Source organism: Stigmatopora nigra, chromosome 6 (genome assembly GCF_051989575.1).
Source record: "Stigmatopora nigra isolate UIUO_SnigA chromosome 6, RoL_Snig_1.1, whole genome shotgun sequence".
In the NCBI taxonomy this organism is placed as follows: Eukaryota; Metazoa; Chordata; class Actinopteri; order Syngnathiformes; family Syngnathidae; genus Stigmatopora; species Stigmatopora nigra.
The window spans coordinates 2,751,678-2,766,062 of NC_135513.1; the positions used below are offsets into that span (position 1 = coordinate 2,751,678).

Consider the following 14,385-nt stretch of genomic DNA (forward strand, 5'->3'; position numbering starts at 1 on the left):
GTGCTTTGTAAATAGGGCATGGATGCAGAGTTATGGGTGCAAGTTGATGGTTGCCGTTAACACAATCAAATGATTGTAAACGTTCATTAAAAGTGTTGCTGCCTCTAGGTTGATTTGGGTAATTTGTGTTGGTGGTTATTGTTTCCAATGTGGTTAGGCTGACTGTGTGAGTGCTGCTGTCTTGGTTTATGGAAGATAAACTTCATTTTAACTTTAGCTCTCTCCAGAATATTCCTGTTTTCTTTTCAGGATCCCCAAGAATGAGAATTCTATTTCTACATATTCCTCAAACTGCTATTGTGTGCTACTTTATTTTGGTATCTGTTAGGTCTGAAAATATAACTTCAGGAGCGGGCCAAGAGAGAGTGAGATCAATTTAAATAGGAAATAGGTTTATTACCAGACTGCAAAGTGGACAGTGAGAGCTCTTACAGTGGAGTCCTGTTCAGCGCGATGTTCCTGCAACTCTAGTCGAATGACCAGTGAGTGTGTCTTAAATACAGGCAAAACGGACAGTTGTCACCAGGACTTTGGACAGATACATTTCAGTTATTTGCAGGGCAAAAAGTAATTGGTCAGTGTCGGACTGTTAAGTATTTGTGCTGACATGTCAACCCAATCACAAGACTAGGATTGATTATTCAGTCAGACAGTTGGGTGTTTATGCTGACATGTCACCCATAAGGATGACTACGATGATGTTACGAAACTAATACAATATAAACAAGCAATTGCAAAGAGAGTTTGTCTTATCTTACAGTATCCTACTGACGCTTTCGCCTGATTGAAATCAACTGCTGAATTGCTTCTCATATCATATCTGTACATTATGCTTGATTAAATTGAAGTGCTGAGCTTCCGTATCATGCCTGTACATCACTGTATACAAATGTTTGGTGTGCTACGCGTGTAACTGAAATTTTAATTTCTCATCTAACCCATTTTTCAAAAGATATTTATTCTTTATAGCGCAACAACTGTCTTTTGGTCAAAAACAAGCAGGTGGCACTGGGGAAGCTGGGCACCTCTGCTTGTAGATGACAAACGAGACCATATTTACCCAGAGAACAATAATGTTGAAAAGAAAGAAAAACAATCACTTATAAGTGGACTGCAAAGCTCCTACTTGGTATTCTTCATCATAACACTGTCATGTTTTGTTTGGGCTCCAAATGCAATTTTGCATTTTTATACTACAACCACTTTTCCATGCATGTTGAAAACACAATTGGAATATTGTTATTATTTCAATACTAATTTTCCTGTTTCTAAGCAAGCTGCTCACAGGTGTTCACTTCTACCACTTATCCATCTTTTCCAGTGTTTCCCCATTTACATTTGTTTAAACACTTAATGCGTTTCATGATGTTTATTCAAACCAGCAGTCTGTGTACAGTGCACACCCTGTTATCGGTGTGTGAGTGGTGAACATTTCCAAGCTGGATGTAAAATCCGAATTGTCAGAAAAGCCCCTTTAAACGGCTAATGGTTGCCCCTGCAGGACGAATGTCAACCATTAATGGAGAAAGTCCCAACTATTTATACATTGTGGCAGTGGAGATTCAATGGGAGGGCTAAGACAATGCCCACCCTGTAAAGAGACATTGCGTTGTTCCAAACCTTGCCAAAAACAGCACTGGACGGAACACGAGCACAATTACACTTACCTGCAATGTCGGCAAAAAGTCTTTAGGCGGATTGCCCGGGTACCTTTTAAGGTGGTGTATGTTTAAACTGGTGTATGTTTAAGCTGGTGTATGTTTAAACTGGTGTATTTTTAAGATGGTGAATGTTTAAGCTGGTGTATGTTTAAGCTGGTGTATGTTTAAGATGGTGTATGTTTAAATTGGTGTATGTTTAAATTGGTGTAGGCTTAAGTTGGTGTATGTTTTGCCATGTTTGGCTGTGTGAATTAGTGTGATGCGCCTTGTGTGTCAAATACAAAAATAGTACTTGTTACTGCGCCTTTAAATGAGGTGCACCAAATAATCAAGAAAATACGGCAGTGAAAAGAATGCGGAGAGGATTGTCACTCCTTCTCAATCTCAGAGAATGAAATTGGCTGTATTGACAGATTGCAAATGACTATTTCTCTCTCAAAGATTCTGAGCCAGTCAAACGTTCATGTCAGTGCCCCAGTTACCTCCATGATATAGCACAGGTGAGAAAGTTAAACTCATCATACTCCTCGCTGGCCGTGTGTCAGTAAAAAAAGTTGGATTGAGGAAGCAACAACAAGTCCCTATTGTGATGATTTCTCCCTGTATTTCAAGCGTAAATACAGGGTGTAACACTTGTTTACACAACATTATGCACTTTGCTCCTGACTACAGATAATAGCTTAACATTAGTACCTAGTACCCATATAATCTCATTTTCTGAACCGCTTTATCCTCATTAGGGTCGTGGGGGGTGCTGGATCCTATCTCAGCTGACTTCGGGCCAGAGGCGGGGTACACCCTGAATTGGTGGCCAGCCGATCGCAGGAGACAAGCAGACGAAAATTCATGCACACTCACACCCAAAACTAAAGGCAGTGGCGGTCCATGCATTTCCTGGTGACGCCTTCAGCAAAAATGATTTTATGGCTATAAAACCTCTACTGCAGCTACAGCTGCGACACAAAAAAATAATCAATAACAACTTCATACAATTGAAATATTATTTAGGAATATAGCCATATTTTACTCACCAAAAATCCTTTTTAACTGTACAAAATATCTGTCCCCCTTTCTTTACTTCTTTTCTATCGCCATCAAAGCTAATGCCGAAAGTCAAGCCTGTCTTCTCAAATTTCTGGCATACGTTTTTATTAGATTTAGTGCTGAAAATGTTGGTTACCGGTTGTGATAGGCTTGCTTACTTTGGAGTTGTCCGACCTTTCTTAATGATGGCCAGCTTTGTTTTCTTGAAAAGTCTGTCTTGAAAATGGCTTTGACAAGAAATCTGCAATCAAATCAATTTCTTCTCTTCCTTCTGCCTTTGCGGGTTGACAAAACCGCTATCAAATCAACATTTGCTTGTGCAGCTCGCTTCAGATACAGCTTGCTAGCTCTGGCTAGTCCACTTTATCACTAGCCAATCATAGTTGGTGAAAGCGATGACGTATTCCTACGCCTGCAACAAGGCAATGACGTAACCCTGCGCCTGCAAGATGGCCTTGGTGTCACCAAATCGAATTCTGTTAGGTTAAGTCAACAGTCTTATTGATTAGCTTGTTTAATGCAGCAAAGCCAGCAGAACTGATTGTGAAGGCCTCTGACCCTGGCAACAAATAATGGCTGAAAATGTGATTGGTTAAATGCTTCAATATGAAAACACACATCTGGAAGCAGTCCAACCAGGGCGGAAAGTAATGAAAGGAAGCCAACAGACATTTTGAAATTATTTAATACGTTTTCATGGACAAAATGTAATTAAAATCAGGCTGTAATTCAGATATTTCTTTGGCCGGCAGAGAAGGCCGTGAAGGCCCTGACTGCACACCACTGCCTAAAGTCCAATCAGCCTAACATGCATGATTTGGGATTTGGGAGAAAACCGGAATACCCGAAGGAAACCCACGCAGGCCCAGGGAGAACATGCAAACTCTACACCAGGGGTGGCCAACCCGCGGCTCGCGAGACGGATGCGGCTCTTTGGCCGGGTTCATGCGGCTCTTACGTCCATATCAAAGTTTTTTTTTTTTTTTTTTTTTTGCGTGACACCATGCTGACATCGCCCAGAAATTTCCAAAAGTGACTGAATTTCACAAGCACAAGTTGGCCACTTTGAAAAGTCAGGCAGAAAAGCAGACACATATTTTGCAAAAATTTACGAAGCACTCAGAGACGGTAACGCTTGTGTTTTATTTGTATTTGCGTGTGCGCTTCGCTTGAGTTCAATACGGTATTTTCGTCAAATGCGCATCTGCCTGGGATGAAAGTACGTACCTCAAAGTGTCCCAGATTTGAGTAAACAATTTGTGTCAAGCTCGCTCTCAAAATGGAAGGGAAAAAATGCACAGCAAAACGAAAATATGAAGATGAACACAGGACGTTTTTAACAGAGTGGGAGAGTTTATATTTTTTTGTTGAACGTAATGGCAAGCCATTCTGCCTTATATGCCAGGCGTCATTAGCGCATTTCAAAGCTTCAAATCTTCAGCGCCACTTCAGCTCACTCCATGCTGACATCGCCAAGAAATTTCCAAAAGGGACTGAACTTCACAAGCACAAGTTGGCCACTTTGAAAAGTCAGGCAGAAAAGCAGACACATATTTTGCAAAAAATTACAAAGCACTCAGAGACGGTAACGCTTGCATCGTATCAACTGGCTTGGAACATTGCACGGGCCAAAAAGCCATACAATGAAGGGGAGTTCATTAAAAAATGCCTCGGTGACGTTGTTGAAATCTTGTCTCCTGAAAACGACAAACTAAAACGAATGGTATCAGACGTCCAACTGTCCTGCCACACTGTTGAACACAGAATATCAGATATTAACACGTCTATTGAATCACAGTTGCACTCTGACCTACAAGCATGTGAGTATTTTAGTGTCGCATTGGATGAGAGTTGTGACATACAAGACAAGCCTCAGTTAGCAATATTTGTACGGTCTGTGTCAAACGATTGTTTGATCAAAGAAGAACTCCTTGATATTGTGCCATTAAAAGAAAGAACACGTGGCATAGACGTGAAAGAAACAATGATGGCTGCATTTGCGAAAGCAAATCTGCCAATAGCAAAACTAACTGCAATAGCCACGGATGGAGCGCCAGCCATGATCGGATCTGTTAACGGGCTGGTGGGGCTGTGCCAAGCTGACCAAACATTTCCCGGGTTTTGGAATTTCCACTGCATCATCCACAGGGAGCAACTCGTGTCTAAATCATTGAATTTAGACAACGTCATGAAGCCTGTGATGGAAATTGTCAACTACATCCGCACACATGCGCTTAACCACAGGCAATTCAAGAATCTCATCGCTGCACTGGACCAAGGGCTTCCAGGTGACTTGCCGCTGCACTGCACTGTGAGGTGGCTATCAAAAGGCCAGGTACTCTCTCGCTTCTTTGAGCTTTTGGATGCCGTGAAACTGTTCATGGAAGAGAAGGACAAGGACTATCCCGTGCTCTCGGACCTCGAGTGGATTATGGATCTGGCCTTTTTGGTCGACATGCTGTGTCACTTGGACAGACTGAACCTGACCTTGCAGGGTAAGTTAAAAATGCTGCCTGACCTGGTTCAAAGTGTGTTTGCGTTTGTCAACAAACTGAAGCTGTTCAAGGCGCATATTCAAAAGGGAGATTTAACGCATTTCCCCACTTTGCTAAAAGCCACTAGCGCCGCCTTGAATAAGCAAAGAGCCAGATATGCAACACTGGTTGAAAACCTGCACGAAAGCTTTGTGGCCCGGTTCCGTGATCTACAACTGAAAAGGCCACAGATTACGTTTCTCGTCGACCCATTTAATGCTGAGACGGACTGTCTGAAAGCCCTGCTGGTCACAGATGAGGCTGCGGCTGAGTTGGAGATGATCGATCTTTGTGAGGAGGATCAACTGAAACCTGCCTTAAGAGAAGGGACCATTGAGTTCTGGAAAAGTGTGCCAATGGAAAAATACCCCAATGTTAAACAGGCTCCGCTTAAGATACTGTCAATGTTTGGGTCAACATACGTCTGCGAGTCTGTATTTTCTACCCTAAAACACGTGAAATCAAAGCATCGATCGGTTCTGACTGACACCCATGTGAAAGAATTGCTTCGAGTGGCAACAACAGAATACAAGCCAGATTTGAAGAGGATTGTTCAAGGCAAGGAATGCCAGAAGTCGCACTAAATAACATGCACAGTAAAAGAAAAACGCTGTTGTAAATTATTATTATTTTTTTTGTGGACTTGGTTGAACTGAGAGTTTGTCTGTGTGAGACAGTGCACACAATGTTCATTGTTTATAATGACTGGCCAGTGCTGTTAGTACTGTAGGAGTCAATTTATGTCATTACTATGCTGGTGTGTGACAATAAATCTGGCTGAGCAAAGGTATGTGTGTGATGTGGCTCTTTGCGGTAACACAGTAAAAAATGTGGCTCTTGGTCTCTGACTGGTTAATGGTCCCTTCTCTTAAGGCAGGTTTCAGTTGATCCTCCTCACAAAGATCGATCATCTCCAACTCAGCCGCAGCCTCATCTGTGACCAGCAGGGCTTTCAGACAGTCCGTCTCAGCATTAAATGGGTCGACGAGAAACGTAATCTGTGGCCTTTTCAGTTGTAGATCACGGAACCGGGCCACAAAGCTTTCGTGCAGGTTTTCAACCAGTGTTGCATATCTGGCTCTTTGCTTATTCAAGGCGGCGCTAGTGGCTTTTAGCAAAGTGGGGAAATGCGTTAAATCTCCCTTTTGAATATGCGCCTTGAACAGCTTCAGTTTGTTGACAAACGCAAACACACTTTGAACCAGGTCAGGCAGCATTTTTAACTTACCCTGCAAGGTCAGGTTCAGTCTGTCCAAGTGACACAGCATGTCGACCAAAAAGGCCAGATCCATAATCCACTCGAGGTCCGAGAGCACGGGATAGTCCTTGTCCTTCTCTTCCATGAACAGTTTCACGGCATCCAAAAGCTCAAAGAAGCGAGAGAGTACCTGGCCTTTTGATAGCCACCTCACAGTGCAGTGCAGCGGCAAGTCACCTGGAAGCCCTTGGTCCAGTGCAGCGATGAGATTCTTGAATTGCCTGTGGTTAAGCGCATGTGTGCGGATGTAGTTGACAATTTCCATCACAGGCTTCATGACGTTGTCTAAATTCAATGATTTAGACACGAGTTGCTCCCTGTGGATGATGCAGTGGAAATTCCAAAACCCGGGAAATGTTTGGTCAGCTTGGCACAGCCCCACCAGCCCGTTAACAGATCCGATCATGGCTGGCGCTCCATCCGTGGCTATTGCAGTTAGTTTTGCTATTGGCAGATTTGCTTTCGCAAATGCAGCCATCATTGTTTCTTTCACGTCTATGCCACGTGTTCTTTCTTTTAATGGCACAATATCAAGGAGTTCTTCTTTGATCAAACAATCGTTTGACACAGACCGTACAAATATTGCTAACTGAGGCTTGTCTTGTATGTCACAACTCTCATCCAATGCGACACTAAAATACTCACATGCTTGTAGGTCAGAGTGCAACTGTGATTCAATAGACGTGTTAATATCTGATATTCTGTGTTCAACAGTGTGGCAGGACAGTTGGACGTCTGATACCATTCGTTTTAGTTTGTCGTTTTCAGGAGACAAGATTTCAACAACGTCACCGAGGCATTTTTTAATGAACTCCCCTTCATTGTATGGCTTTTTGGCCCGTGCAATGTTCCAAGCCAGTTGATACGATGCAAGCGTTACCGTCTCTGAGTGCTTTGTAAATTTTTGCAAAATATGTGTCTGCTTTTCTGCCTGACTTTTCAAAGTGGCCAACTTGTGCTTGTGAAGTTCAGTCCCTTTTGGAAATTTCTTGGCGATGTCAGCATGGAGTGAGCTGAAGTGGCGCTGAAGATTTGAAGCTTTGAAATGCGCTAATGACGCCTGGCATATAAGGCAGAATGGCTTGCCATTACGTTCAACAAAAAAATATAAACTCTCCCACTCTGTTAAAAACGTCCTGTGTTCATCTTCATATTTTCGTTTTGCTGTGCATTTTTTCCCTTCCATTTTGAGAGCGAGCTTGACACAAATTGTTTACTCAAATCTGGGACACTTTGACGTACGTACTTTCATCCCAGGCAGATGCGCATTTGACGAAAATACCGTATTGAACTCAAGCGAAGCGCACACGCAAATACAAATAAAACACAAGCGTTACCGTCTCTGAGTGCTTCGTAAATTTTTGCAAAATATGTGTCTGCTTTTCTGCCTGACTTTTCAAAGTGGCCAACTTGTGCTTGTGAAATTCAGTCACTTTTGGAAATTTCTGGGCGATGTCAGCATGGTGTCACGCAAAAAAAAAAAAAAAAAAAAAAACTTTGATATGGACGTAAGAGCCGCATGAAACCGGCCAAAGAGCCGCATGCGGCTCGCGAGCCGCGGGTTGGCCACCCCTGATCTATGACATCAAACACTAGTAGTAATGAGTGGCCTTTTATTCAATTTTGAAAAGAAAGTCTCACGAAATAAAAAGTACATTTTGTTGTTAATCTGTCATGCAAGTCTAAAGTGGGGTGGCCTGGTGAAGCAAGTGGTTACCACGTCGGCCTCACACCTCCGGGGTCCTGGGTCAGGTCAGGTCCACTTGTTTGGAGTTTGCATGTTCTCCCCGGGCCTGCGTGGGTTTCCTCCTGGTACTCTGGGCTCCTCCCACTGTCCAAAAACATGCACGGTACGCTGATTGGACACTCGAAATTGCCCCAAGGTGTGAGTGTGCATGGTTGTCCGTTTTCTTGTGCCCTGCAATCAGCTGGCCACTCATTTAGGGTGTCCCCTGCGTCTGGCCTGAACCCAGCTGGGATAGGCTCCATTTCCCTGTACAACCTTAATGAGGATAAATTGGTTCAGAAAAAGAATGAATGAATGAATGAATGAAAGAATTGTAGGTCATTTATCTATTTTATAGAATACATTGGGATCTAAGACAAAGCGTTATCTTCAGTTGATTTTTTCAAAATCTGCCAACATTCAGCTTCTATCCTATTGTATACCCCTGACCAACCTCTACTTAATCAAAAAACAGTGGTAGCTTGAGATACGAGCTGAATTTGTTCCAGGAATGGGCTATTATGTCTATATTCTCGTAAATTGAACGAAGTAACACTTAACTAGTGGTTTAATATTGGTAAAATGTGTTTAATAGTACTAAAATTATCCGGATTTCAAAGGGGGGAGAGAGGCGGTGCGCTTTTTGCACGGCAACACGCTCGTATGATAACATAAACAAATTTGAATGAACTTGGATTACGATGCAGACACACTCAAAAATAAATTTAATCTAACCTTACGCTAAACTTAATTAAAATTTTGTATTAAAGTTTGATACCTTTCTTCTCCCGGATTGGCTGTATTTGCCCTGCCTCCACCCTGACTTTCACTATCGATGGGCTGTTTGCTTTTGTATTCCCTTCAAAACATTACGAAATTTTGCACACAAATGTCCTCACAATAGGATAATGCATGACCACTTGCCAACGAGAAGTAATATATACTCGGCGTGTTAGCGATTGCTCCGCCATTCGCTCCTGGTGACGGGAAAAAAAACCACTGAAGGCCCAGTACTTGTAGATATCTGATTTACACGAAAGAGATGTGGCAAAAAAGACAGTGCGCTACAATGATAAACAGCTTCTCATGTCTTGGCCACCTGGCTTTCTCGTATCTCGAAATATGTCTTGTATCTAGGGATAATTATTTGCTCGAAATTTTGCTTGTATCTCGAATTGCTCGTATTTCGGGGTGCTCGCATGTCGAGGTACCACTGTACTGCAACCAATAGCATCATCTTTTTGTTTTTGTTGTTGTTTTTGTCTCAAAATGGTGAATATCTCCTCATCTACCTACATGATGGCCTTTAGGTTCAATCCTTTTTTACTTTCAACCTAATTTCTTTTCAATTGAAATATCTCAAAATATATTAAAGACAAATTTAAATTTGTTTTTAAAAAGGGAACATTTCAATAACTGAAATTTTCTGTTAAAAAAGATCTATCAATGAATACATTTTTTAGTCAGCATAAACACTCACACTACCTACTCACCTACTTTTTCTTTTGGAGAAGTCGAACTAGAATAGCACCTGCAAGACCAGTGTATGTCATGGTTATGACCTCATCTTCATAACAGCAGGATTTATTCACTGCCTCACAATGCCAGCGGTACACATTGTGAGCACATGTGCGCCATTAGTGCTTGTGTTGTTTTGAGGAAATCAATGTATGTGTGAGCACACAATAACCAAAAGATTTGCTGATGATGAGGTAGACGTCCATCCCATTCAGGCTTCAAGGCCATAAGAAATTAACATCCCAAAAACAGCTTCCGATCTGATGGGTTCGAGTGAGTTTTACACATAAATTACCGTAGAGAATCAGCCAAATCAACTTTCAATTTTCCAGCACTAAAATGCTCAGTAAAGGGAGATGTTCTTTTAAGGGCTGCCATGTAAGCCTGTTTTTTTTTTTATTTAGTACCTTTTTTCTCTCTTGGCTTCTTTGACATTGGTGTTTGGCAAGGAAATTTGTCAATTTGACGGCAGCTCTTCAATCATTCGTCACCATGAGACAGTTAGAGAGGCAAGGTAAAACAGAATCTGTGGTTCACTTGTATCTTTCAACCTACTATCTCCAAAACTGAAGTAAACTTTTTCCATGCGGATGAAGAGGTAAAGAGCACGCTGCTCACAAGCATGCATTTTTTTCTTTTAATGATACCTTGTTGCCATCAATCTTGAATTTTGAGGCTGGCCAGTATGGGTTCAGTTTGTGAGACAACAAAAATTTGGATTTGGAACTAGACAGTTGCAAAATAAGGAGTCCAAAAATAAAAAAATACAAATGAAAAACAGCCAGAGGAATCAGAATGAGCAGAAAATGAATTAACACCCATTGCTGGAACAATGGTGGGCCATTCAAGACATCTAAATATTTTCATAACAAGCCTTATTCACTGGAGATTTAATAAGAATAGATTTTCATGTTCAATTATTTTGAGTCTATTAGGACTGGAGGCCTGGCTAAAATAAATTTTCAATAAAAAAAATGCGTGTAGTCAAAGTTCAAGAACTTGAAAGTGAGTGTATATATTGAGAATATTTCCTTATCTGTTTCCTTTTCGTTTTGTTTTGTTTTGCTTTTTTTTTTAAAAAAAAGACTAGATTTTCCAAATGTTTTTATCCTTTCATTCATTTCCGAACTGCTTATCCTCACAAGGATCGTGGAGGTGCTGGACTCTAACCAGCTAACTATGGGCACCAGGTGGGGGACACCCCAAATCGGTGGCTGGCCATTTGCAGGCCACAAGGAGACGGACAACTATTGACCTTCACACTCACACCTAGGGGAAATTTAGTGTTTAACCAGCCTATATTGCATGTTTTTGGGATGTAGGAAGAAACTGGAGTACCTAGAGAAAACAAGCCTAACCCCGGATAAAAAAAATACGAAGTCCACACAGGACCCAGCTGCGATCGAAGCCTCATCCCCAGAACTGTGTGGCCGACATGCCAACAACTTGAAAGTCGAGCAAAATAAGTAACAAACAATGAAAAAGTATGATACCGATATACATCCAGTCAAAACTAGTGGTGTGCCCATCAAGGTATCAATAATCGAATATCGATATACGCGTTAACATGTCACACTCTTCCCCACAAAACAGATGACGGTCCGGAAGCAGGGCTCTTCACTTCAAGTCTCTCATCAAGTGGCAGTGGGCTCTGCTTAGTCTCCATCCCTTGGGCATCTCTCTTATTTAGCACATGGAAGGGCTCGTAGTGAAAGTCATGTTCATCCCCGCCGCCTTCGTCTGACTCTTGAAGATGAGATCCCGGCTGCTGTTTGTTTCTCTGCATACTTTTGTCAATTCTTTCTTCTTTTGGAGTTGCCTCAACAGGAAAGCACACCTTATGGAGAAGCACTACCAATTTCGTCATACACAGATATGGATATGATGACAATTAGGCTTTTGTCGAGTCAATAATGATGACAAAGCCTATGTCCGATTATTATCATTAAATGGTCACAGGACATCAGTAGATTTCTGTGCAGAACTCTGGACGCCCTTTACCTTTTTCTGGACTGACATCATAAATTGGTAGGTCAGATCCCATTCGCCTCACCACTGTGTGAACTGTATCTTCCCAGAAGTCACAGAGTTTTCCAGGTCCTCCTCTCGGTGTCAGGTTTTTATCAGGATGCGCTCTCCTGGTTGTAGCACGGCGCTTCTAACTTTGGTGTCATAGTGCTTTTTGCCTCATTTTGCAGCTTTCCGTGCAATCTCGATTGCAATGGTGTACGTCTCCTTCATCCTCCGCCTCCATTTCTCCACATAATGCTGCTGGCCATTTCTATCGAACTTGTTGCGCAGTTCAAAGAGCATGTCCACGGAAGCCTTGGCGTAAAATGGTGAATAACCTGTCACATCACAACAAGTACAGTTGTATGCATGCACCAGCTTTTTCAAAGACTCCTTCCAATTCCAATTTCTGTGTCTCAGTCAGTGTTCTGAACATCTGAAGCAATGTCCTGTTCATTTGTACCACTTGAAAATTACCCATCGGGTGATAAGGTGTTGTCCTCGGTCCAGCCGTGCCACTGAGTCTCTTCAAATGTGCCAACAATTGATTTTCAAATTCTCTTCCCTGATCATGGTGGCTGCGTAAGGGGAACCCAAACTTCAAGGCAAAGTCATTGAAGATAAGGTTTGCTGCAGTCTATCCTGACTTGGAGGTGGTGGCATATGCTTGGACAAAACGTGTAAAGTGATCGACAATGACGATGATATATTCATATCATACCATTTTAATACATCTCTTGCAAAAGAAATTCTCACTCCAAAGTTAACCAAAACACCTTTAGAGGTCCATTCTCCTTCACACCTGGACTTCTCGAGACTATGGTTCACAGCAAGAGAACGGTAAATTGTTTTGGGAAGCGTCAAAGTCTGAAGAGGGTTTACAACAAGCTCTTGGGAACTGTGGATTTGTTTTGGAAAATGTGGCTTCTCAAGATGGTCCTCATCAATTTTCTCTCGGTACGATTCGACAGACGTACAATAGTTTGGAGAACTGAGACTTTTCGAGACTCTGAATAATGTTAAGACTTCTGTTATGCATGTTGTTTAAATTGTATCAATATATTAGCGAAAGTGACACCGGGATCTTCAGAATCATCTGACCGGAGGCGCGTGCGGATCGATTCTCTCTTGCAAGAATAAAAGGATATGATCTTAGATGCCTCCATTATTGAAAGGTGAATTTGGGAATACTTATTGGTGAACATATCACCCTGTTAACAGCATCAATGATTTGCATATCTAGGTAACCCCTATTCAGTCCATTTTCAATTTGATTAACAAGGCTGGAGAATGTCAGCTTATCCCTCTGGCCTGGTTCACCTATTTGGCCAGCAATTTTGAAGTCCTTGCGCCAGTATGAGTTTGGTTGGGCCTGGGTAGACACACCCCTGAGGGTCCGCAGCATTTTGGAGCTGGGGCAAAGTTATTGGAGTCTCTCCAAATTTTCATCCCTGTCTTCCGTTTGAATCATTTTATACTTCATATCTGATATTCTATCCTTCAGTTCCAACAATTCAGACATGCCTTCATCCTCTAGTTCCTCTAAATCTTCTCTTTAGAGGTACTTCATAATGTGAGTCACTAATGAAATAAATAATTTTCCGTTGAGAAAATCTCATATTTCCAGTAGGTTATTTACCATCAGGTTGTACAATGTTCCTACCAATGTTCCCTCTAAGCTGGGTTTGCGATTGCGCACTATTCTCGTCTTCTTTGCGCAGCAGCAATCATATGGCGCGCAGTAAATAAAATCCAAACTTTTTTTCCCTTTCCCCATGATGGCGCCGTTTACGCGGCAGCCAGTGGTAGTAGTTCTGTCTGCTCTTATTTTTGGCGTTTTTTACAGCATGTTTTACATGAAAAATTAGAGGGAACATTGACATGCACCTGCTTATGGCAGGTGTGATAATGGTGTGCCAATAGCTGTACCTGGCTCAGAATTAAGTGAGCAGGTCATGGACACTGGACATCTGAACAGCAATCCCAGCGGTGCCTCCAAAGGCTGCACCCTGCATTTTCGCTTGAAACACAGGGAGAACTAATCACAATAGTGATTTGTTGTTGCGTCCTCAAATCCAGCTTTACTGATATGAAGAAAATCTCCTTTTTTGGTGGAGTTATATGCATCAATTCGTCAATAATCGAATAGCGATATCAGTGGCGGTCCGTGCATTTTCTTGTAGTGCCTTGTTGGGTTTATTCTGTATTACTATTATACATATATGTGCAGCAATTCATTTCTTTGCTAAGTCATTCTTCCTATTGTTTGGCTCGAGGTCATAAACAGCCGCCTGGTCCACTCTCACGTGGACTTCTTATCCAAGGATTGTTTATCCTACATCTCACCCAGTGTCGGGCTGTGAGGGCTGTTGATCGAGAGGCAGCAAGGACTCGGGATATCTGCCACTTCCGTAACACTTGTATAGTGTGCATACCTCGTGACGCACTTCGGGCTTCTTTATGTAGTTGTTATATGATTGTTAGTTCAAATGAAGGCGTGATTGTTTTAATCCAAATGAGGGTTGGTTTTAGTTTCCTGTTCTGTTATTGTTAAAATACCTTGATTGTTATTATAGTTACAGATGTTGTTTTTGCTTATGGATGTTGAATTAATCAACATTCTTGTAATTGTTT

The 14,385-nt window shown here is 41.9% G+C and overlaps 2 protein-coding genes across 2 annotated transcripts; one reads left to right on the forward strand and one right to left on the reverse strand.

The window, feature by feature from the left end:
- Positions 1-4,480: 4,480 nt before the first annotated feature.
- On the forward strand, positions 4,481-6,023 carry LOC144198349 (general transcription factor II-I repeat domain-containing protein 2A-like). The gene is made up of 2 exons (XM_077719306.1): positions 4,481-5,200; positions 5,321-6,023. Exons 1-2 carry the CDS (start codon positions 4,690-4,692, stop codon positions 5,821-5,823), a joined length of 1,014 nt encoding a protein of 337 aa, XP_077575432.1. The 5' UTR covers positions 4,481-4,689; the 3' UTR covers positions 5,824-6,023.
- Positions 5,958-7,187, reverse strand: LOC144197735 (general transcription factor II-I repeat domain-containing protein 2A-like). The gene is made up of 3 exons (XM_077718302.1): positions 6,468-7,187; positions 6,058-6,347; positions 5,958-5,963 (listed from the first exon to the last, which is right to left on the reverse strand). The coding sequence occupies exons 1-3, from the start codon at positions 6,976-6,978 to the stop codon at positions 5,958-5,960; spliced, it is 807 nt and encodes a 268-aa protein (XP_077574428.1). The 5' UTR covers positions 6,979-7,187.
- Between the last annotated feature and the right edge of the window lie 7,198 nt (positions 7,188-14,385).

Excerpts from the sequence above, each read along its gene's own strand:
- LOC144198349 (XM_077719306.1), top strand. The coding sequence starts at position 4,690 with ATGATGGCTGCATTTGCGAAAGCAAATCTGCCAATAGCAAAACTAACT. Across the intron at positions 5,201-5,320 it reads ACTGAACCTGACCTTGCAGG|CCACTAGCGCCGCCTTGAAT; the intron begins GTAAGTTAAAAA and ends CTTTGCTAAAAG.
- LOC144197735 (XM_077718302.1), bottom strand. The coding sequence starts at position 6,978 with ATGATGGCTGCATTTGCGAAAGCAAATCTGCCAATAGCAAAACTAACT. Across the intron at positions 6,348-6,467 it reads ACTGAACCTGACCTTGCAGG|CCACTAGCGCCGCCTTGAAT; the intron begins GTAAGTTAAAAA and ends CTTTGCTAAAAG.